The sequence below is a fragment of the Haemorhous mexicanus genome, chromosome Z (genome assembly GCF_027477595.1).
Source record: "Haemorhous mexicanus isolate bHaeMex1 chromosome Z, bHaeMex1.pri, whole genome shotgun sequence".
Classification (NCBI taxonomy): Eukaryota; Metazoa; Chordata; class Aves; order Passeriformes; family Fringillidae; genus Haemorhous; species Haemorhous mexicanus.
This window is the reverse complement of record NC_082381.1, coordinates 33128389-33151510: the sequence shown is the minus strand read 5'-3', so window position 1 is coordinate 33151510 and position 23122 is coordinate 33128389. Positions and strand designations below refer to the sequence as shown.

The following is a 23122-nucleotide window of genomic DNA, read 5'->3' as shown; positions in this document are numbered from 1 at the left end:
ACCTCTCTAATTAGAACTATGTTTTTTTCAGTGGCCAAGATGATTTACTGGAAATTAGTTAGAAATCAGCATCACTCTTCATTGTATAGCACAGATTCATTCCAGGATGATAAGTCTGAGAAGGATGGTTTATTCAAGGTGTAAATCGTTCAACAAACATATCTTTTATATTTCCCCTGAGCACGATAGCTACAACAATCCTTCTTCAATGGAAAAAGAAACCGAAGGAAAATATCAGAGTAATGAGAAAAGTATGTATATCTGCACTGGCTGCCCTTTTGTAACACAAAAACATACACACTAGCTGCTTATACATAAACAATATAATCATGCTTTCATCTTGTAATACAAGTTAGCTTACAACAGCATGCTCGAGAATCAAAACCCAGAGCTCTTCAGTATTTCAGTCTGACTCCTACTGGTTTAAAGTTCTTCCTTCTGATATATTTTAATGTATCAATAATTATTCCCATTTAGAGTTCTAATTTTTTTTTTTTTTTTTGTCATTCAGGCTTGAGGTTTAGAGGTTTCTGCTGTAGCTATCACTCTACCTGTATGCATCCTAGATAGCCATGTTGAGCAGCTATGTGAACAGCAGTATTTCCATCCTGGTCAACTTCATCCAGCGAAATCCCTTGTTCTTGCATAAACTGAAGAAGCCACAGAAGGATTTTCTCCTAAGGGCAAAGAAATGTCACAAAAGAAAAGAAATAATGAAAAGGAATACTGGTGCTGCCATCTATTACTAATACCACCCAATAATTCCTAGTTTTCAGTCTCTCTTAACTTTGTAGGCTTAGTGCATCATGGAACTCTGGTTTGTCTTTTTGGGGGTTTTGGGTTTCTTTTTTTGCCCCAAGGAAAAAAGCTGAAATACTTTATTTTATAAAAAGAAATAATAGGAAAAATACGAGTCCTGTAACACATTCTGAGAAATTGTACATGAAGATTGTGTGAGCCTCTGGGCTGGTGATGAAACCTAAGGAAGAATGATCCCCATATATCAAGGTGAAAATCAGGTTGAGAAATTTGGTCAGACTTCACAAAAGCTTCTCTGGAAAATTAAAATAGGATTATGCTCAGATGACAGAGCTGAGCAGCTAGATTCTTCAAATCTATAATCATTCCCCATCTCTTTGTGGTTGGGCTAAAGAAGAAGCAATACAACTAAAACCAGAAAATACAGCTACCCTAAAAGCTCAATGTATTGATTCATGGACCTGTATGCCCTGCATGTTGGGAAGGATGGGGAAACTTGGACTGCAAAAACTTGTCACTAAAGGTCTGGAAGCCAAAACTGAAGTAGAAACTTTTTTTTTTTTAATACCCTTTTTTTGTGTGTATGTAGGTGCAATACATATTTATTTGAGTATTCTTTTCTAACAGTGGAGAGTTACATATGTGCACTAAACTTTTTTGATTTCTTATTTTTCCCAGGGAGTTTATTTGGCAAAAAATTTCTTCTGTCTAGGAACTTCCCATGCCATTCCAGATTAAATTTCATTTTGCCATGATGAATACAATACATATTGAAAATCTAGAATAAATCTACCGATTACATAGAAAAGTGGGGTCCATGAAAACTGACTACAGTTGCTTTCCCAGTTTTTCTACCTGAAAAGGTGAAAAGACTAAATTACTTTCTAGCATAAAACTTTTTTATTTAAACATATATTTTTTAATATCTTGCTTTGATATCTATCATGCTATACTGACTCAGAGCTCCAGTTCAAGGGGGCTTTGGGATTCTAGTGTTGCTGAGGCAAATGCTGATCCACAGACTTAAACCTGCAGCACATCAGTAGCTTCAGTGACACATAAGTACATAATCACCCAAAATCAGAAATGGGGAAAGCTAAAGTAGACCTAAATAAAACAGTACTGAAAGAACATATAGGACTCTGAGCAGTAATTAAGTAGAAAAGAGAAAGGATAAAAATGAAGGAAGAAAATTCTAAAAAGGTTGGATACAAACCTGCATTTTTTTGTGTAAAAGTACTACAGAAATTTTAATCACAACGAAAAGGAGAGGACCCTTCTAGAGCTACTCCAGTATGATTCTGCCCATTCATGCATCTGGGTCTCTGCTTACTGCTTCAGAGAGCTACTCTGTCTGATGCTTATCTTCTTCAAATCTTCACTTTAGCAGCAATTTTGTTCTCACTACAGGGTGAAGGCATAGGTATTTTGACTTCTCTTTGGCTGAATGCCCAACACAGCTGACAGCCAGCATGGAGAGATGACTACAGATCACAAATCCCTTTAAAAATACTTTTGAGCATTTCTCAATATGCCAGTAGTGTTGGCCAGAAAGGAAGATGAATTATACTACCCCTAATGAATTGCCCCTATGTTTTAATAATGAAAAGAAAAATATTTTAGCAAAACTTATCTGAAGAATTGGAAGACAACTATAGCCTTGAAATCATATATTTCTTTGAAACGTATTAGGGACCAGAATGTTAAGCATGTTCAGTAATTTTATTATCACAATCAGCATGGAGCAAATGATGCTTTCTAGTAATTTATCTTATCAACAAGGAAATCAAGTGGCTGGGTGGCCCTATTCAATTATCTGTATGTAGGACTCCCTGTGCACGAAGTGATCACAGGCAAAACATCATAGATCTACTCAAACAGTTTGTGTTTCAACAAATTTATCCTTGACCAAAAAGACCCCAAGAAAATAAATATTTTTTTCACTTAAAACTAGGGAAAACAAAACCATCATATATCAAAATATGCCACATTTCACTTTATTAAGACTCATAATTGTATTTGCAGGAAAAATCTTTTTGGGAATAGATTTATAGTCTTTAATTTATTCAAACAAAAGGAAATATAGTAAGAAAATTCATTGGATGAAGACAATGAAAAACAATCACTTTTTTTGTGAAGTAATAGGAACTGATAAATACTGATAAATTATTCTGTATATCTGTTACTTTAAAGACCTAAAAATGCTTATGCTCTAGCAGTTATTAACACCTCTCTGGCATATTCTAGACCTACCATAATTCAAATCTCCCTCCAAAGAGATTTCAGGAAAATTTGGGAGAGGCTGCTGACTTTGGTTCCATCAGATGACTTTTGGAGAAGAAAGCACAACAACATGGAGCACTTAAATCATTACATGGCCTACAGAAGGAAGGGTTAGCATGCTGAAGAGTACTGACTCTACAGCTAATCCTAGCCCCAACACTTGATATCAATTAAATGAGCTGGCCTTCCCAGTATCTCTTCACAGTAGAGGAGCAGGAGTGAGTGAAAACAACCCATTGCCCTTGTAGTAATGACATTAGACAGGAAGGCAGATATCCTGAGTTGTAAAACAAAGGTGTTTTGTTAGGTATCTGCATATCTGAATGTCGTACACTCCCTCCCACTGTGCTCTCCAGAACTGCACCACTGTCAAGGCGTGCACAGGATCCCTTCTAGATCCTCAGCCATGCTTTAGGCTGGTTGGCCAAACTCTGCCTAGATTCTCTGGAGTTCTGAAGCCACAAATCCTTGGCATTCCCCACCCTCTGCCTCTTATCTGTGCAGTCCATACTACCACAACATCCCTGATGAAAGGCATTCCAGCCCATGAAGCTCTAAGTCAGGCCCAGGACAATGTGCACCCAGGACAGCACCCCAACCTTCCCGTGGCTGGTGAACTGGGTCAGACACAGCTGGCATGCCCTGTACTCATGACTTATGCCCAGTGTGAAAAGGCCTGCCAGCCATCATGGTTTCTCTTGCATAATCTCATGCTTAAAGAAACCCTTGCTAGGAGCTATGCTGACCAGGCTACAGGTTGACTTTGAGCTTTTGCTCTCCAATCAGATTAACTTATGCAGTCCCCTCTCCCACTGGAAAAATAAAATGTTGCTGACTTGTCCTTGGAGGCAGGCCATGACTGTAGTTTGATGACCTTTAACACAGGAACTTTGCTATGAACTCCCTTCTGCTGCCCATTCTAAACTATATTTCTTGAAGAAAAATATGGCGTACATGTCTAATGCCTGGAGAAACAATGGATGGACTGACTCTCCTAGAAAAGGATTCAATAACAGGTCTTCCTTGTAAAAATATTACTCTTGTAATTCTGCCAAGACCAGTGTTTATATGGATTATCTCTCATGTAAGTAATGGTAAAATAAATACAAGCTTCCAGGACAGTGCCAAGTAAGCATTTAAATTTCTCAAAGTTTTTTTTTTTTCCTTAACACAGTTGGGTAAGATAGTCTGGCAACCCTTCAGCCTTAATATTCCCTCATGTTTGAAGGTTGTTTATGGATTATAAAAAAAAAAGATAATTGGCATTACATATGAACTTTGTTTGGCATTCAGCTAACTAAGAAAATTTGGCAGCAATTTATCTATCACCTTTTCAAATTTCATGGGTGGCTGACTGTAGCTGGTGTTTCTTAAGTGGTAGAGCTTCCGTTCTCCTTTGAAAAGAATCTAGATAAAGTGTGCCAGATCTGTTCCTGGCAGTAGATAGCATAGCTCACTAAAAAACCCCCAAAACTTTATTGTCTTTAGTTTATATAAATATCTTTAGAGATGAGGACAAAATCAGGTTAATCAAGTGAAGATATCAATTTAAGTTCACATGCAACTTTCTCTTCCCAACTTTTTCTTCCCAGTAGCAACTCTTTTCTCTAATCCAGTTCTGATCTGGCTCACATATTCTCTATCCTCAGGGCTGGGTTTACAGCAGACTTGCTAGCACCAGCAATCCATACATATATCCAGCAGGGTCCTATCTCGCACCAGTAACACCCGAATGGTAGGAAAGTGCAGAAAAAAGGAGATCTTTGCATGGCATGCAAACAAGGGCGTCCTTGTGCCTATGGAAACAGCAGGAGAAAAGGTAGATTCCCAGATCCATAGCCGTCCAAACCTGCCTCCTTTCCTTTCCTACCCCAATAGTAAATTCATGCTTGGACAGAAGCAGTTAGCAACAGAAATATGCCATAATTGGCATTGAATGAGACAACCACACACAGCAAAGAATATTTTCTTAGTGGTTCTATTTTGTTTGCTGTCTATCTTAAGAAGTGTTAATAGCACTAGCACAAAATCAGTGAGGTTTGGTGTCCATGCCAATGTCTGGGGAGTTGGAACTGGATGATCTTAAAGGTCCCAACCCAAACCAGACTATGATTCTGTGATTCTGTGATTTATCTTAAATGTCTGTCAAAGAAACTGTGGGATAAAATGGTCCATCTGCCAAAGAGATTAGAGAAGAATAACTGATCACTATTTCTTTCACAGTAGATCCTGGAGAAGGTCCCTTGAAGATGGGTTATGCAAGATCTACTTAGGAGAAGAGTGGGAAGAGAATGTAGTGTAAGTAAATGGCATATATGTTCCTCCAGATATTAGCAAAGCACTAGAATGCTGTACTTCAGTGTGTCTCATTGTTATATTCATAGACAAGTTAGGTGTGAAACAGGATTGATTTACAATTAGCTCAGCTGGCTAGAGCATGGTACTAATAACAGCAAGCTTATGGGATCAAGCCCTATATGGGCCATTTATTTAAGAGTTGGACTTGATAATCCTTGTGGGTCCCTTCCAAATCAGAATATTCTGTGAATCTACAACTTACTTTTGTATGCAGTTTTCAACTAAAGTGCCTAAAGCTAGACAGATGATGTTCAAGTTCCACCATACTTCACTGCCAATACAATGAATTCTTAAATTGCAAAATTTTGTTGCTCTTCTGATGTATTCTATAAGTCCTCTAGATGACAGCTAATCTCTGTAGACATTCTTAGGATTTACTGGTTGACCTAATATGCCAGCTAACCTTCTCCTTGCCATTATTCAGACCTTATAAAACAAAACCTAAACAACAAAAACAATCAAACAAACAAACAACTTTGGAGGGGAAAATGCTGAAAAAATTACACAGGTTAAGTTAGGAAAGATTTTGCTATACTTCAACTAATTCAGAACACCTTAATTAAAAGCCACAAAATGACACACACACTTTAATTCAAATTCTTGTACAAGCATCTAAGTAATCTATTTGAAGAAGTAAAAGAAAGTCATACCTGGCCATAGCAACCTGCATAATGAATAAGGCTTGGGTGGTCTTTTGAGCAACTGAGTTCTGCAATAGCTTCTGTTTCGCTCACCATCCACCGAACACACTCCAGCTGACCATTCTGAACAAGCAAAAAAAAAAAAAAGTCCAGATTTCATTCTAAAGTCAAGCTGTTTCCATTCTAAACACATCTACTAGAGAGCAAAAAGTTTATCAGAATTATTAGAAATTTCCAGTTTGTTAAGAATTTAAAGAATAAGCCAATAACACCTTTTGTCTTTTCTGCAGAAAGGCTGGCTTATTTAACAACTGGTTCCTTTACTTCCAATAATACTTGAGCATTCTTTGTCATTCAAGGAAAAGAGTGTGAATGTGCAGAAGTTCTTCCTGCAAGTGAGGGTGCCCCAGCACAAGTATTTCTAATAATGACCTACATAACTGGACTTGTTCTGGGTCATTGCAAAGTTCTTTAAGAGCTTTTAAGTAATCTGGCTTAACTAAATCTTGTGATTCTTGATTCTTCCAGAGTGGTTTTCAACACTGATACAATGCTATTTATTTTTCTTGCTCTTCCTTTATACCACTGTAACTCCCGTAATGTTGTCCTATGTGGGGTGTGCACCTCTTTTCCACAAAAGCAATAAGTATCAGAATTTACTGGCTTACAAACACATTATATACCTACCTTGAATAAACAAGATGGAAAAATTGCAAAAAACTTTCTGAGACTTTAAACTGGCAGGCTGTAAATATATAGTTTGCTACAGGCCAAGATTTCAGAGCATTTCATTAGTACAACTAGGATCAGTTTAATTTTCTAATCATATAACTTGGCCCAGAAAAATAAAAAACCCCAACCCTGCCACCAGCAGTAGGGCCCTAGGTCATTGAAATGATGCCTGAAATATGCAAAACTGCAGGTTGGAATCCACCAGTCTTCTCAGTTTCCCAGGAAGCAAGTAACAATAAACCCCCTCAAAGAAACAGAAACTAGTATTATGTTTCAACTCCTCCCTTCTTTGTCCTTAAGGTATTTAGAGGATAAAAGGAATGACATTTACCAATTCACTCTCCCTAAAGAACCAGAACTACTATGGTTAAATCATCAACTGCTTTAGACAACCGGGAATTTTCACCTCAAGGTGCTTTTATGCTTTGTAAACTTGTTCTCACACTTGTCTTACAAGATTATACCAGTACTTGTAAAAAAACAAGAAACTGTTATTCTCCCTAAAGAAACAACTGAATACAAGTTAAGGGAAAGCTGCTTGAAATATAAAAAATGGTCTTCAGATTCAGTAGACTGATTTAAAAATTAATGCATATGCATTTATAACAATGTAAAAATTATCATTATTTTACAGTGGATATTACATCTTGTGTAGCAATACAACTTACTGTGCTTATATAGTACCAGCCAACAGGGTTTTTTTTCCCCTCACTTATAAAGTTTGAAAAATAACATCCTGCTGGATGCATTTCTTACTGCCATCACAGGAGGAAACTAAATGACCTTTATGTCACCTTACAGTAGAGAAAGGGCCCGTTACCTTTATTGCTAGCCCAGCTGGAGTTAGCTGCTCAATGTTCCGTTCATTCAAACAGTCTTCACCCATCAAAGACGTGAGATGCTGCAGGCATTCTGCATGTCCCTTTGATGCTGCTACATGCAGCAGATTGTTGTCACACTCATCGTGGATCTTATCCAGATTATCTGCTGCTAAATGTGGCTGTTAAAAAAAAGCCGTATTTTAGTTACAGCTCAGGATAAAAAGATACATTTATCCTCACAGCCCCAGACACAAGCCAAACACAAGGAGGTTTCCCAACAGGCATGTTCTTTTACAAGTCAAAATCCAGAGCTTTTCACTTCACTGTATAGAACCTGGGTACTATTAGCATAAGGACAGAAGTGGGATGTTCAGTGGCTTGATTAATTGTGAAGTTTCTCTCCTTCTCATGCAATTGTCAGATCTTGCAACAGTGCAAGATATTAAGTACCATTAAGTCTTTGCTCTAGTCTAATCAACAAGTTAAGTGCAAAAATACCCATATATTAATAATTTCTGTCTATTTTGAGTTTTCTCTTTTTTTTTTTTTTGCATTATATTGATAAGTAATTGAAGAGAAAATATTCAAGACTTCTGAAAGACATTCCTGATTAATTTTGCTCATCACAAAAGTGGTGGTAGCTTATGCTATGCACTGTTTAAAACATAGTTAAAGCACATGACAGAAGAATTTTGTGTTATAGCTTGTTTCCATGAAAAAAATTGCTGAGATATTTAGTCAAAGTTCATCAACACTATGATGTAATTAATGCATTATTTCTGCCCAATTCTAATTTAAAGACAAAACAATTGGATTGAGAAACTCCAAAAGAACAACAGAAGATTGAAGACAGAGTCAAGAAGTAGCAATAACAAAGCTCCTGGAGTTACGTAGTCTTGCTGGAGTATTGTTCCATTAAGTGTACTTCATGAAGAGGTTCCAACCAATTTGGAAAAAATACATATTTTCTTACCTATGATGTCCTCTTTTTTCCCCCCAATTTCTATTTCAGGATGAATTTAACTAATTTAACTTGCTTTTATTTCTTAATGAGTAATCTAATATTCTCTTCTGCCTCTGTCTAGTTTTGAATATCTTCCTTTGTCCTTGTTTCTACATTAATGGCAGGCCTTTGTGCTTGAGCTAGACTGCTAAACAGAGAAGCTAAACAAAAATCTAACAAAAACAGTTTTTATACATACACTGTGCCTTCACCAGCTGTTGCATGTGGAGATCACATGCTCTGCATCATTGTGCTAACTTGCAGCCAGTTACTTTGGAAACCATCATTGACAGTGCCTGATCACAGTGCTAGAATTTACTAAAAAAACCTTCATACAGGTCAGAGGCCAACAAAGCTTTACAGAAAGCTCCTCCCTGAGAATGCTGCTGCAACAAGACAGCATAAACACTCCTGAATAATAATCAGAATACAACAGAAGCCTCTCTGTTCCCATCATCAACCACTACGTAACAACAATGGTAAACCAGCAATAATTGAGCAAAGTGACCCACAAATGTGAAAGGCAAAACTCAGTTAGGATTTAAATGTGATATTTAAGTGATCCTATTAGTTAAAATGTCTGTCTTCTTTATAATTTCAGTGTACTGCATAAAACAGCAATCTTGGCCATGCATGCATAAACCTAGTATCTTGGTTTTGCTACATACTTTATTTAAATATCAATACTTTCAATTTGGAAGCCCATAAGCTTAATTTCTAAGGAATCTACAAGATAAAAAGGGCAGTGGTTCAAAATACAAACATCAGCTTAGCTAGCCTAATAAACCACATCACAGATCACTTTTATTTCATGTTTCTTATGAAAAAGATGATACTTACCAGTAAAGATATCTGGCCTTCCTTTACAATGTTTAAGATGCTCTTAATTTTTTTCACCTCTTCGCTCCTCTCTTCTGGGCCCCCTGCACTGCTCCAGTTCATACTCAGCTCCTCTAGCTGCTTGCTTTCTGCCACTGCCGTCTGCAGGTGGAAAGTCCTCCGGTGGCAGTTCGGCATAGTCTTCTCAGCTTTGAGAGCAAGAGGATCAGCAAGCGTCCTGCTGAAGAAGCCCTTGCCTTGGGCTTCAGACTCATGGGCTGAGCTACACTTAACTAAAGGCTGGGAAAGCTCTGATTCTTCTGCTGAATGCTTGTGCTGATCAAGGACAATGGGCTGCGTTTTTCTCAGCTGAGCGCCTTTCACAGGAGACAGCACACAGAACTGCGTCCCGCCAGCAGGCGAGCTCTCTGTGCTCCCTGCAGGACAGGTCTTGACACTTAGACCGTTCACAGTTGAACACACATTTAAAAGTTTTTTCTCAGGAGCTACCTTTGTAAAAGGAACAGGCTGCTGACTTGATTTAATATAAGGCACGTCCAAAATTTCATCCATATCCAGGTCATAGTGCTCCAGCTCCCCAAGCAGAACAGCAGGGTCGGTACTTTTGCTTTTAAGGCTCTCTCCTTCTCCTGGACTCTGGTCATCATTTGGAGGTGCAGATTGAGAATCACTGCCTTTCTGGTATTCCCCCTTCTGGTTCTTCTGGTCATCACTTTCATTGTTCTCAGAGCTTTCCGGCTGGTGCTTTAATGGAGAAACCCTCTTCACTGGTCTGAATTTATTGCACACATCTGCAATTCCTGTTGGTTTCTGTGCATTTCCAAGAAGAGTTGAGACCCCACAGTTCCAGCTGCTGCTGGAAACTAGAGAAATAAAGGAATTTGATTTAGCAGTGAGTGCTACCTGACATGTGACATGATTGCATGCTTTAAAGATACACCTGGCCAAACACCAGAAACAAGAATTATATGATAACATGCTGGATTCATATCTAAACAGATTTAATGGCATCTCTATCAAAAGTGAAGAATTTTACACTCCTAAAAGAAACTTCCTTCAAGGACTCGTAATATTTAAAAATAATTAGTGCTAATTATTTGTAAATATTCTAGTTCTAACCAAGAACACAAGTTGTCTGTGAGCCAACAATGTGTGCTTGTGCCCAAGAAGGCTAATGGCATTCTGGAAAAGCATTGCCAGCAACGATCTAGAGGTGTTCCTCACCCTTACTTGGCCCAGATGAGGCCACATCTGGAGTGCTGGGTCCAGTCCTGGGCTCCTCAGTACAAGAGAGACATGGAGCTCCTGGAGTGGGTCCAGGCTGTTACTAGTAAGGGACAGGACCATCTCTCTTATCAGGAAAGGCTGAGGGAGCTGTGCCTGCTCAGCCTTGAGAAGAGACAACTGGGGCAGGACCTCATCAATGTCTATGAGTATCTGAAGAGAGGGCTTCATGAGGAGGGACCAGGCTCTGCTCAGTAGTGCCCAGCAATAGCAGGAGAGGCAATGGGCAGACACTGATGCACAGGAAGTGCCACCCAAACAAGAGGAAGAGCTCCTTTACTGGGCAGGTGACTGAGTACTGGAACAGGTTACCCAGAGAGGTTCTGGAATCTTCTTCACTATAGATATCCAAGAACAGTCTGGACACAATCCTATGCCAGGTGCTCTGGGATGGCCCTGCTTGAACAGGGAGATTGGACCACATAACCTGCTGTGGTCCCTTCCAACCTGACCCATTCCGTGAGTTATAGCCTAGTGGCACTTACAGGAGTCCTGTCCAACTATGTTAGTTTGTACTCTGCTCTGCATTGAGATGCATGATAAGAGTAGGACGATTTTCTGAGAGGGCAACAAAAGAGCTAGCCAAAGCTTTTTAGTAGATTTGTTTTAGCACCAATAACAACAACTCAATTTTTAAGGTGTGTTTCCCCTGGAAGATGTATTTTTTTTACAAGAACCAGAAATTAATGAACATCAGCTGAGAGCTGGGACTGTTCAGCTTGGGGAAGGAAAGGATCAGGAAGAATCTCAGCATTAAGAAGCAGTAACAAGGCTCTTCTCCATGACAGGACAAGAGGAAACCAGTACCAAGTGAACTATAAGAAATTCTATCTGAGCACAAGAAAACATTTTTTAAATTGTGCGACTGGTCAAACACTGGCATAGTTGCCCAGAGACTTTTTGAAATCTCCATCATTAGAGGTAGAACTCAACTGGACACAGACCTGGCTAAACCTGCTCTAGCCAACCTAAACAATTCTGTGATTCTCTGATCTAAAAATTAGGCCTACTTATTGAAATGTGATGTTCCTTCTGAACTTCTCCTCTCTGTGTTGGGCTTCTCTGCCAAACTTTCCACCCCTTATATGTATAACCTGTGTACACTCACACCCACATCCACACCTATAGCTCTGGACCTTCCAGACAATTATTTCAGTGTACTGCAGGATAGTTTGACCAGTGAATCTGACTTGAGAGAAGGCAAGGAGCTCAAGTCAACTGAACTCTTAATCCTACTGAACTTGAACTCAATCCTACTGAATTTGTACTCTCTCAGAAACAGTCCCATCTGGTAATATTGATGATCTTCATAATAAGTGGAATTCTGGCAAATAGTTTTCTTTCTCTTGCTATTTTCAGTTGAGGGACAGCACTAAAACCACAAAAGCATTTAGGCAGTTACTACGCCCCTTTCAATGTACACTAAGAGTTAATGCAGTCTAAAAGTCAAGAATACTGTTTAAACAAAGCAGATTTATAACATGTGCTAACTGCGTATCAGTGGGATCTAATTTGTGGTCAAAACACACAATTTGCCATGAACACCTTCCTAAGGAAACAGATCTATACACTTTCAGTGCAACATTAATATCTGAAGCAAAAGATTAGTATGGCTTAGTAGTTATGGATGTCTGAAAATTACATTAATACTCTTGGAAGTGCTTAAGAAAACATTTCCGAAGAAGAAATAAAAATAATAATAATCAAAAGGCATGTAACTTAGTGGGCCAATACAAAGAACGCACTGTACTGACTTATTTATGTATTGTATAAGATTCTAGGTTCAAAGGCCTACACTTTTATGTTGGTTTTATTTACATGTGAAATTTTTTCCAAGTGATACAGGGAAATGGATACCATATGTTTCCCAGCTGTTTTGTTCTGACAGGAACTATTAAGCACTCAGTATGGAAATGAATTCTGTCTGAGTTTTATGAAAACACTGCTTTCAACACAGGGGTCTAGACAGAGGAAAAGGCATCAACATTTTGTTTGTCGTCACTTTATTTCAGTTTACATTTATTTTGTTGCTTCACTTTCTCCACTTTTTAACTTTAATAACATGCATTTACATAAACCACCGGTGACCAAACTGTAAAATCAAGTATTGAGAAGAAGCAATGATGTTTGTTACAAATCTGCCTCAGATAATTGTGAAGCCATGTATTTCTCCTTTCTTTCATTTAAGTTAGAGCAGAGTAAGGTACTTTCATTTTTCATTGGTTTTTTTACCAACATCTCCTTACAAACACTGCCTTTCCAGGGAAAACTGGAACACCAAATACTGCTAATGTCAGTCAGCAATATTTTTACTGACTTAAAAACATTCTCTTCACTTAACTGAGATGATGAATTTCCACTGTTTTTAATAAAGTATCAGAACATAGCATTTAACCATATAGTTGAAGAGACAAAAGCAAGTCAGACTAGGAGACACAGTATTTTCTTTGTGCCATTTACTCCTTGGGAGCTGCATCAGTCCTTAGGCAGTCAGAGCATGATTTTCCTCTACTTGACACTGCAGCCACAGCCCGGTGTGGACCAGGACACAGCTTGAATCTCTTTCTTTCTGCTTTCAGATGCCTGTTTTCCGAAGAAGCAAAAGCAAGTGTGGCTTATAGCTCCCAAAGCACCAGCACAGCAGGAGTTATGCTGAGTAGTCTTAAACAGCTGCTCCAGAGGAAAAGCCTCTTGCTCATCTCTCCATACTTATGAACTCAGACAGGGGCCATTAAAAGTCTGGGTCAAATAAATACTGTTTGATTATTTTATAAACAACAGCAAAAGATGGCCTGGGTTTAAGGCAGGGGGCTAGAATGTGGAGCAGCTAGTTTGATTCCAGAATCTGACAAATAATTCTGGTATACTCCTAAAAGGTGATGAAATTTTTTTTCCCCAACTATGTGTCAAAACTATTTCCCAAACTTTTACTCATTAAATAAGAGACTTGGATAATTCTACTGTTGTATTACTGAGGCAAAAAGAGTGAGGAACACAAACATCACAGACTTCTTTTGCATTGGTAAGGAAGAATTAGTTGCCTGATAGACCTGAGGTGTCAAAATATTTCTTTGGCACAAAAAAAAAAACTTTATCTGACAAAGACCAGCAAGGGCCAAATTTGCAGAAGTAGTTCCTCACCATATATTGTGCTCTATTTTTTTTTTTCTTTTTTTGAGGAAGACAAAATGCAAATGAGTCCAGAGGCCTGCAGGCTCATTTATAGGTTTTCTTACATACTTATTTACTCAGAGATGTCCTAGAACAACTGGGGGCAAATAAGCAGAAAAGGGGGCAACTAGGAAGCAACTTATCTTTCAATTTAATGCCCACATGATTCTATTTTTAGGAATAAATATTGATCCTTATAACATGTTTCCAGTTGGAAGCATCAGTTGAGTTCAGAGTATTTTTCAATCATCTCTATGTCTAGAGCACGGTGAGAGGTGGAGTTTTATCTGGCATACATCAGTAGAACTACTGGGTAACTGAGTTTTCTCCAATCATCAAGATAACCTCACGCACAGATGAAATTTTACACTTGTGACAGGCAGTTTCTGTGATACTTAAGAGTCTAATGCCAAACACACAATGCCTCTAAATTGTCCTGAGTACAATGAAAATATGAGTATCATGTTTTACTTTAAGAAAGTTTGTGAATAGCATTGACAACCGCCTATACTTTTTTAAATGCACTATTTTAACATATTGCTCATGCAATATTAGGAGGGGACCTGCAGAAAATCTACACAGTTTCATATTTGAAGTTCTACTGCCATCTGAAAGAAATGCCTGAGCTTCTTCCTTGTGATATGCCTTCAGCAGAGACTTGAATCAAATAAGACCCACATTAATTCCAGGTCCACATAAAGCACTGTGATTCTGACTTTGTATACAGGTGCTGAGGCGTTGACTACACTAGGTAAACTTTCCAAAAACTCATTTTTGTTATCACCAATTTTTCACCAACACTTACAGAAGTATGTGGGCTCCACGAGATAGAGGAAGGGGTGTCTCTTACAAATCAGTGGATAATCAGAGCCAGATCTGAGTATCTATTTACTCCTTTATTAATATCACAAAATTCATATTTAACTGAATTCATTTTGACTGAAGGTGGCACTGTTTTACAGTTTTAATATATCAATAACCTGTCCCAGGAATATATACTGCAGTTCTTTAACATAAACTTTTATAGCATGAGAACCTCAATTAAAGAACAACCCTGCACAGATAAAAATGGAGAGGGTTTGCTCCCATTTAAGTGGAATTTCAAGTCACTCTAAAGAAGAAAGGAAGAGTATACAGGGTAAATAATAATTAATGGTTTTAAATAACTGTGCATCTTTTCCAGGTAATTCAAACATGTTGTGAATGAATATTTTTTTCTTATCTTGGCTTGAGCAAGAATAATACAAAAGCTGTCATTCTCAAATAGATAATAAAGGAAAGGCAAAGAAAATCTGTCAATTAATAAATTTAGTTTACTCTTGTATAGAGTGATCCTTGGATGTAAAAGGAAGATAGCAAACAAAGTTCTAATGAAAAATCAGAAGAGGTCATTCTGGCACAAAATGTGTGAAAAAAGAAGAGGGAGGATGCAAAAATTTGGTAGGGAAAGAACTTACATGTTGCCAGCACAATTGTTTTTTTACTAAGAAAACTCTTCAGTATTCTACCAAGAAATGACCCAATCAGTATTTTATTGTTTCAGACATATTTAACTGGGAGATGTTTGGAGAGTATAGTCTCAAATATAGACTACAGAATATAGAATACAAGTCTGTGAAATTGATGTTTTTTAAAACTGCTTCCCAATCAAATTCTACTTTATTTTCTCATACAACTAAAAACTACCAAGAGCTTGAGACAAAAATTGAAATTTTGTGCTCATTGATTTATTTTTCTCAATTAGGAAACTAATATTTTGAATAATTTTTCAAATGGCAGTTTCTTTGGGAATGAACCAAGCAGTGCAGAAGGATAACTGCTGGACATTAAAAGTGAATTTGTTTTTACCAATCAGTGAATAAAGTTCTAGAGTAGTATATTGCCTTCATTTGAAAAAGCCATTTAATGACAACTGAAAGTTGTCACAGATGACAGAATATACTTCAACAATGACATGGTTCAGTGAAGCTTGTTGAACACTGTTGTCTTGAACCATTTGTTCAAGTGTCCTTAGAAGATTTGCCCAGAAAGAATGCAACCAATTTCATGCTTAATAACAAAAGCATAAAGGACTGATTTCTGTTTCAGTTCATCAGTCTATATTAAACAATGCTGGAAATCAATGGGCACCCTGGCTAACACTTCATTTCAGGAAAAATGTGCTAGCTTGGTCCATTTCTAAACCACACTCTTTAATTTTTTTATCTTTGAAGAGAAAAAAATTACAGAATCACAGAATATTCTGAGTTGGAAGGGATACACATGGATCATTGAGTCCAGTTCTTAAGTGAATGGCCTGTACAAGGCTTAAATCCACAGTCTTGGAGTTAATTAGCACCTTGCTCTAAACAGCTGAGATAATGTCCACCTTAGTGATTATTATGCTACCTAAAAGATCATTATCTGGATGCACAATTGTAGGAAAAACTATTACCCTTAACCACACTTTATTGTGGATAAATAATGATTCTCCCTGCAATTTTTTGCCAATACTGTATCTCTTTCCTTGTAATCTGGGGGTACTGACACATATACTGGCTCCTAGGATCCCTTGGAACTTTCCTGAGTCAGAATTCCCTAAATCCAAGAAGGACTCAAAGAAGTCACAAGGGACTTGGATGCAGGACTTGAAGGAATTCTAAGGAAGTTTGCAGATGATACAAATTAGGAGTAGCTGGTTAGTCCCTATGAAGACAGAGAGGCCCTGTAGAGAGACCTTGACAGATCAGAGGCCAAGGCAATCACCAGCCGTATGAAGCTAAAGAAGGGAAAGTGATGCATTCTGCTCCTCAGATGGATGAACAGACAGACAGGGGAATGAGTGGCTGGAGAGCAGTGCCATGGAAAGGGACCTGGGGCTCCTGGTCAATGACAAGGTGAACCTGAGCCTGCAGTGCTCTGGCAGCCAGGAGGGTCCCTGTGTTCTGGGGAGCATCAGGCACAGCATCACCTGGGATAAGGGAGAGGGAGGGGATTGTCCTGCTCTGCTCTGCACTGGGGCAGCCTCACCTCCAGTGCTGGGGGCAGCTCTGGGTGCCACAACACAAAAAAGACACTGAGCTGTGAGAGAGTGTCCAAAGGAGGCCACGAGGAAGGTGAAGGACCTTGGGGTGAAGCTGTGTGAGGAGTGGCTGAGGTGACTTGGTCTGTTCAGCCTGGAGGAGACTGAGGGAAGATCTCATTCTAATTCTGCAGTTTCCTCATGAGGGAAATCAGAGAGGCAGGCACTGATCTCTTCTCTGCGGAGACCAGTGACAGGATCCAGGAGAATGGTATGAAACTCTGCCAGGGGAGGTTTAGGTTTGATACCAGGAAAAGTTCTTCACCCAGAGGGTGGCTGGGCACTGAACAGGCTCCCCAGAGAAGTGGCCACAGCACCAACCAGAGAGAGCTCAAGAACTGTTTGGGCAATGCTCTCAGACCCATGGGGTGTCCCTTGGGGTGTCCTGTGCAGGACCAGGAGTCGGACTTTGATGATCCTGTGGGTACCTTCCAACTCAGCATGTTCTGTGATTCTTTGATTCTGAGTCAGGACGGAGACTGTGCTGCTTCATGGCTGTCTTGCACATCTTGCAAAAGAGCGAGGCAGGAAAAGGACCTTCCCAACAACACACTCCACCTGCCAGTGCTCTCCAGTAAAGGGAGGCAGTAGTGGCATTTCAAGGAGGAAAATCTACACATTGGGAAAACTTTCTAATACCTCCCTTTCCAAAAGAACAAGTAATCTGAGCAAAAGCTACAGGCCATCAGAAATAGTTAAAAAAACCCAAAAAGTCTGCTGAAGGAATTATGTGAAACACTAGAGAAGACACACTGACTTCTAAACATCAGTACTTGCCTAGGATTAAAAGTGCTTGGAGTAATCTGAAAACAATGTAACCAAATACTTTTGTATGTTATTTTTCAACGTTTACATGAAATGGGGAAAGAAAATCAGGATGACAGGGCTATTTACCAAATTTATCTGCAAACACTGAATAGTAACACTTCCATATTATTAGCCATATAGTTAAGAAACATAATTCCATAACAAGAAACTGGTCTGGTTTATATCTGTCCTAACTGACCTGCTGGTGAAAATAGTTGCCTATATTTTTATATATATGTATATATGTGTATATATATATATATATATACACATATCTATAATTATTTTTTCAAGTATAAATTCTAATCTTACTTTCTCTGCAATTCTGTCTTAACTGTATTAGTGAACTAAATATTTTCCTGCGAAAAAGATGACAGACAATTGTTTTTTAGATTATGACGTGTCTTATCTGTGGTCAACATTTGCTTAACTTTTAGTTCTTTTGAAAAAAAGAATTATTGGATAGCTACTTTCATAGTCCTCTCATAGTTTTAAAGGAGAAATCCAACCTCTAACTAAGCAGGAATCAGTATGAGGTAAAAAGCTGGATCAGCACTTTGTAAAACCTCTGAGGTTTTTTATTTGTAACTACTTGAATTAACAGTGGAATGCAGATATAAATTAGTATGAACGCTTTATGCTATAGTATGAAAGATTTATTGTATAATCAATTTTCATTAAAAAATAGCACACATCATCAATGCTGTGGCAACAGTATTTTAATGATCTACAGTATAGGGAAGGCAAAGGACTGTGTCAAAAGCAACTGTGAAAAGTTATCAAATGGAGCCTTATATAATGTTGACTAATCCAGCCCTGTTGATATTTCAAGATACTTGAGATACTGAAGTCTGTACAGACATGTAAATTGATACACTCCTGTTCATCGCAGTATTATTACTCAGTAAATTAACAGAGTGAAAATAAAAATATTTCAGTACTATCTCCTATTCACCAAAAGTGGTAAGTAGCAAGAAAACCCAGCTTTTAGTACTGTTTACACTTTGCCAATACTACTATCAGCACAAAAGACCTCTTTTTCACTCAATTCTCCTAACCAATCTGCAATTAACTTCTAGTGGTGGACTCCCCAGAGCTACTACTGTCTTCCAGCAATCCCTGTATTTGCTTCTGTCAACCCCTTTCTAAGGGAATAGATGAGTACTGATGCAATAAAAATCATAATCAAAAAATGTCCATCTGCAGCGGCCACCACGGCACAAGAGAGATACACAGTACGCTGTCAGCATCCCACAGTCTAAAGGAGAGCTCATAACCAGTATTTCATCCTTACTATTGGACTACATTTCACTTCATGACTACTACCTTAATGTTAAATGGAGAAAGAAGAATGGGAGAGAATGGTGGGAGCATGTGGGGAGCAATGAGGGATTAAATGCTATGGAGTATGGCAGGGAAGAAGGATGAGCAGAAGGGGGAAGAAGTGGGTGAAAATGAGGAAGGAGGAGAAAAGGAGGCAAGAGGAATGAGAGAGGAGTGGGAGAAGAATAGTGTGGAGCAATAGTGTGACAATAGGAAAACGGAGAGTGGGAGTAAGAATGGGTAAGAAAGGAAGACAGGAAGAAAGCGGGAAGGAAATGGAAGAAAGGGGGAAGATGGCAGGACGCAAGGGATGAGGAATTGGGGAAGAACCAGCAAGAAGGAAGGGAGAAGACAGAAGAAAAGGGATAGGGATGAGACAGGGGAAGGATAGAAGGGTTTTGGAAAGGAGAAGGATGGGAAGTAAGAGGGGAATATGCAGGGGAGGATGGGGGAGGATGGGTGGAGACTGGGGTAGAAGGAGATAGGGCAATTTGAGGAGGCTGCATCAGGAGTCTTCACCCATTACACTTCTGCCCTGCTCTTGCTTGCCACAAGTAATACTGTGTGTGCAATCTCTGTTTAGGCAAGCAAGTATTGTGAAAGTAATATGCAAGTAAGCGTTGTAAGGAGAGCTTTGCTTCTCTTTATTGCCAAGGACAGTGGCATGTGGTGACCTGGCCTCTAATAACTCTGTAAGAAGAAGTAGCAATCAGAAGGTTTCCACTGAAGTTAAACACAGTAAAAATTTAAAAAGTCTGAAAGGAAATATAGACATAAAATTTGCTGAAGTATAGCATGGTTCTCAAGTCCTTGTATCATCCCATCAATTTCAGATCTCCTGTTTCTGTTATAAAAGTACTTGATGAAACAGCATTAACAAAAGTTCAATTAAAAGATCAGAAAAGCACAATAAAATTTTCATAGCTCAACAAAAATGCTTCTCTTACCAATTAATTTCTCCTCCATCAGGAAGAGAAAAATAAAAGCAGATTAATCTGATTTACAGAGTGAAAAACAACACTGAATGCACTTTTTGTCAGGGGGCAGAGGGAAGGTCTCCAGCTGGTTCTCATCTATATGCCATGATTCTTCATTTAGTTTACACTATTAAACTAAAAAACTCTGCTTTAATCTTAACTGTTACAGTATGCCTTAGAGTAGATTCTATCATGTAGCATCCTTGATACAGTTTCAGACTCTGGCAAAACATCATCCCTCAGACTGGTCGTGGCCATATGGGTAGTAAATGTATCCAACATTTTTTCATTGGCGCCTACATTATTACGTCTTGTCACCAATGGTTTCTCGGGTTTTCAAGTAAATTGTTGCACATACTGTGGTTTGGAGCTGCTGAGATGAAGCCCTACATTTATCTGTATACAGCCAAATCCTTTTTTGGAACTTTCTTTCCTTCTAATGAACTAACATCTGTTGAAAAAAAAGAAACTCATGTTTCCAGAACACTGTACATAAATGAGGAAAAACAAAACAACAGGACACTGCCAAGAAGTTATTGTTGCCAAATTGTACATGATTAAAACAAAGCCTAGAATATTATGGGTGGACAAAAATGGGCATCATACCTGATCTGTCTTCATTCTGTGAATCACACCTTCTACATAATTCTGGGATGGTCTTGAGAGAAGTTACAGAATACTGTAAAAAAGGAGAAAAAATGTATAGAGATAATAATTAAAAAAGACAAAAAGTAAGATTTTCAAGAGGTTCAAGTGTCATGGACACTAACTAAATCTACATATCAAGGCTGCTTCTGGCAGTCGGATGGTCTTAGGTTGCATGAGACAATCAGATGGCACCTGCTTTTGTTTCCCACCTGGAGGCATTTGAAACAGACTGTCAAAGCCAGAGCAAAGCACCTCCTCACCTCAGACTCCTCCTTCCTGCAGGTCACCACTACTCAATGCTCAAACACAACATGGGAGGTCAGACCACACTGAGCTTCAAGGGTCTCCCTTTGCCCACCTGCACACCTCTGTGGTGTTGCACTGCAACAATTACCGTGCTTAAAAATTACAATTCAAGCTGTCACAAACCAATATGTAAAAGGGATATAGAATATCTGTGCTGCAGAGATTTTATTTCAGAGAGGGGGGTGTGTACCCACACATATCAGACAACAGGCTCACTTCTCTAACTTGGGCTTTATTAAAGCAAACTTGCACTATTATTTTGATGTAAATAAAATATTTACTAAATAAAACACACCTAATATGAATTAGATATTCTAATTCATATGTTATTCTCCACATTAACAATTCAAAAATGGAAAAAAAAAACCCCAAAACAGAGGTGCCATAGGTAGTTTACTAAACAGAATAGTTTAGTTTATATACTTTTGTAATACCTCTAGAAAGACATAGGAGCCAGCGTTAAAAACCATACATTCTGATATGCAGTTGCTTTATAGCAAGTCTTTCTTGATCAAATCTTAAATGTGACAGGAATCTCCATTTAAAGAAATGAAAATCATTATGTTTGTGAAAGAAATATCAATTACTCTGCTTATACAAAAAAAGACCCTGTAAAAACAGTATTTTGGAAACTTAAATAGAAAAAAAATATTTAGGATTAGCACAACTGAAATTTTTCTAAGAATACATAAAGACCATATGTTTTCAAAGAAACAGATATTTTTAGTTGGTGTGCTGTTGACCAATGAAGCAAAACAACTACATATAAAACCACATTAACTTTCCACACAAAAAAAAAAGATACTTTGTCTTGGGTTTTGCTGACAGTTTGTCATTCGGTGTTTGACATGTTTTTAAAGCACAGCTGGCAATCTCCTTCAAAATAATCTAAAATCAAGCTCATGTGACCATTTCAGAGTAATGTCCTTTCCTGGTGCAAGTTTAAGACTGTTACTCAAATGACTGTAGTTTCTTCATTAAGCCTAGAAAACCTCCCAGGCCCTTCTTTTTCCCTTGCCAACCTAATTCAGGGATGTATTGAGAAACCTCAACCACAAGAAGAAACCCTTGTAAGTATTCCCAGGATCAACAGTGAACTTATTAATTAAAATGTGTATCAGCACTCCAGACCTACCCAGTGATTCCAATCCCCATTACACAAGGGGCTGTCTATAAGGCTGTGACTGCTTCAGGATATGACAGCCTAAAGCAAAAAGGAACAGAGCTGAGACAGAGAGAAGGATGCTACTCAAGACAAATTATTACATGGAAAAACACCATGTGCTCTGCTTCACTTTAGTTATTGTTTAATAAAGCCTGAGCTGTTAAGCTATACATCTTGCTATTTCAGCACAAAGACTTAGAATGCAATGTTGAACTGGTCTAGTAAGATTCTTAAAAGAATCCAAGGAGCATGTCTCCAAGGAATATGGTAGCTTCATAAGACCAGCTGTTGCAGTTTAAACTATTACACAGTTTGTAATTCAATTAGAAAGAGGCCTTTTGTATTCTATTGCTATGTATTTTGTCAGACAACTTCAAAAACAGAAAACCGACCTTCTTTTCGTCTTTTTCCTGTTCTTTCTTGGAAAACCAGATTTTTTTTCTGTTTCAACATTGCTCTAAAATGTACTCAGTTAGTCATCCCACCACCAAAAATCTACTGGATGTTTATAAATTTGCTATTCATTTTAATAATATTGGTTTGATTTTATTAGCAGTATTCCTCCCACTCATCTCTGTTCTCAAAAATACTTCTGCAAATTTCCATTTCTGCCTTCTGCATTTTGTGGTTAAAATGTAAAGAACCAGCTTTTGGTCCACATAAAAATAAAATTACTTTTTCAAGTGGACCTTTCCCAACCATAAAAACAATCCATTCCCAGCTCTCCCAACTAGAACTGATTTCTCACACATCTAGCTCCAGTTCTAATAATCAGTAATGTTTTCTAGCTTTACTTCAACTGTAAATTTCAAGGTTACACAGGACATCAAAAGAAGTTGAGACTGCAACCCTTCCTTGGAACAGAATTTAAGACTTAATGCTTATTGAACTGCATTTAAAATTAATTACTTCCAATTCTTCATTCAATAATTTCAATTTATTT

At 38.2% G+C, this 23122-nt stretch overlaps 1 protein-coding gene across 2 annotated transcripts in view; it reads right to left on the bottom strand.

The window, feature by feature from the left end:
- The window catches only part of SNCAIP (synuclein alpha interacting protein), an 86976-nt gene that overhangs the window by 21523 nt on the left and 42331 nt on the right, over positions 1 to 23122 (bottom strand). For both annotated transcript variants that reach the window (XM_059836387.1, XM_059836386.1), the window contains exons 3-7: positions 20667 to 20739; positions 9438 to 10300; positions 7594 to 7773; positions 6051 to 6164; positions 552 to 677 (exon numbers count right to left, since the gene is read on the bottom strand). In XM_059836387.1, the coding sequence (XP_059692370.1) occupies positions 552 to 677; positions 6051 to 6164; positions 7594 to 7773; positions 9438 to 10300; positions 20667 to 20739 (1356 nt within the window). The remainder of the gene's footprint in view (positions 1 to 551; positions 678 to 6050; positions 6165 to 7593; positions 7774 to 9437; positions 10301 to 20666; positions 20740 to 23122) is intronic.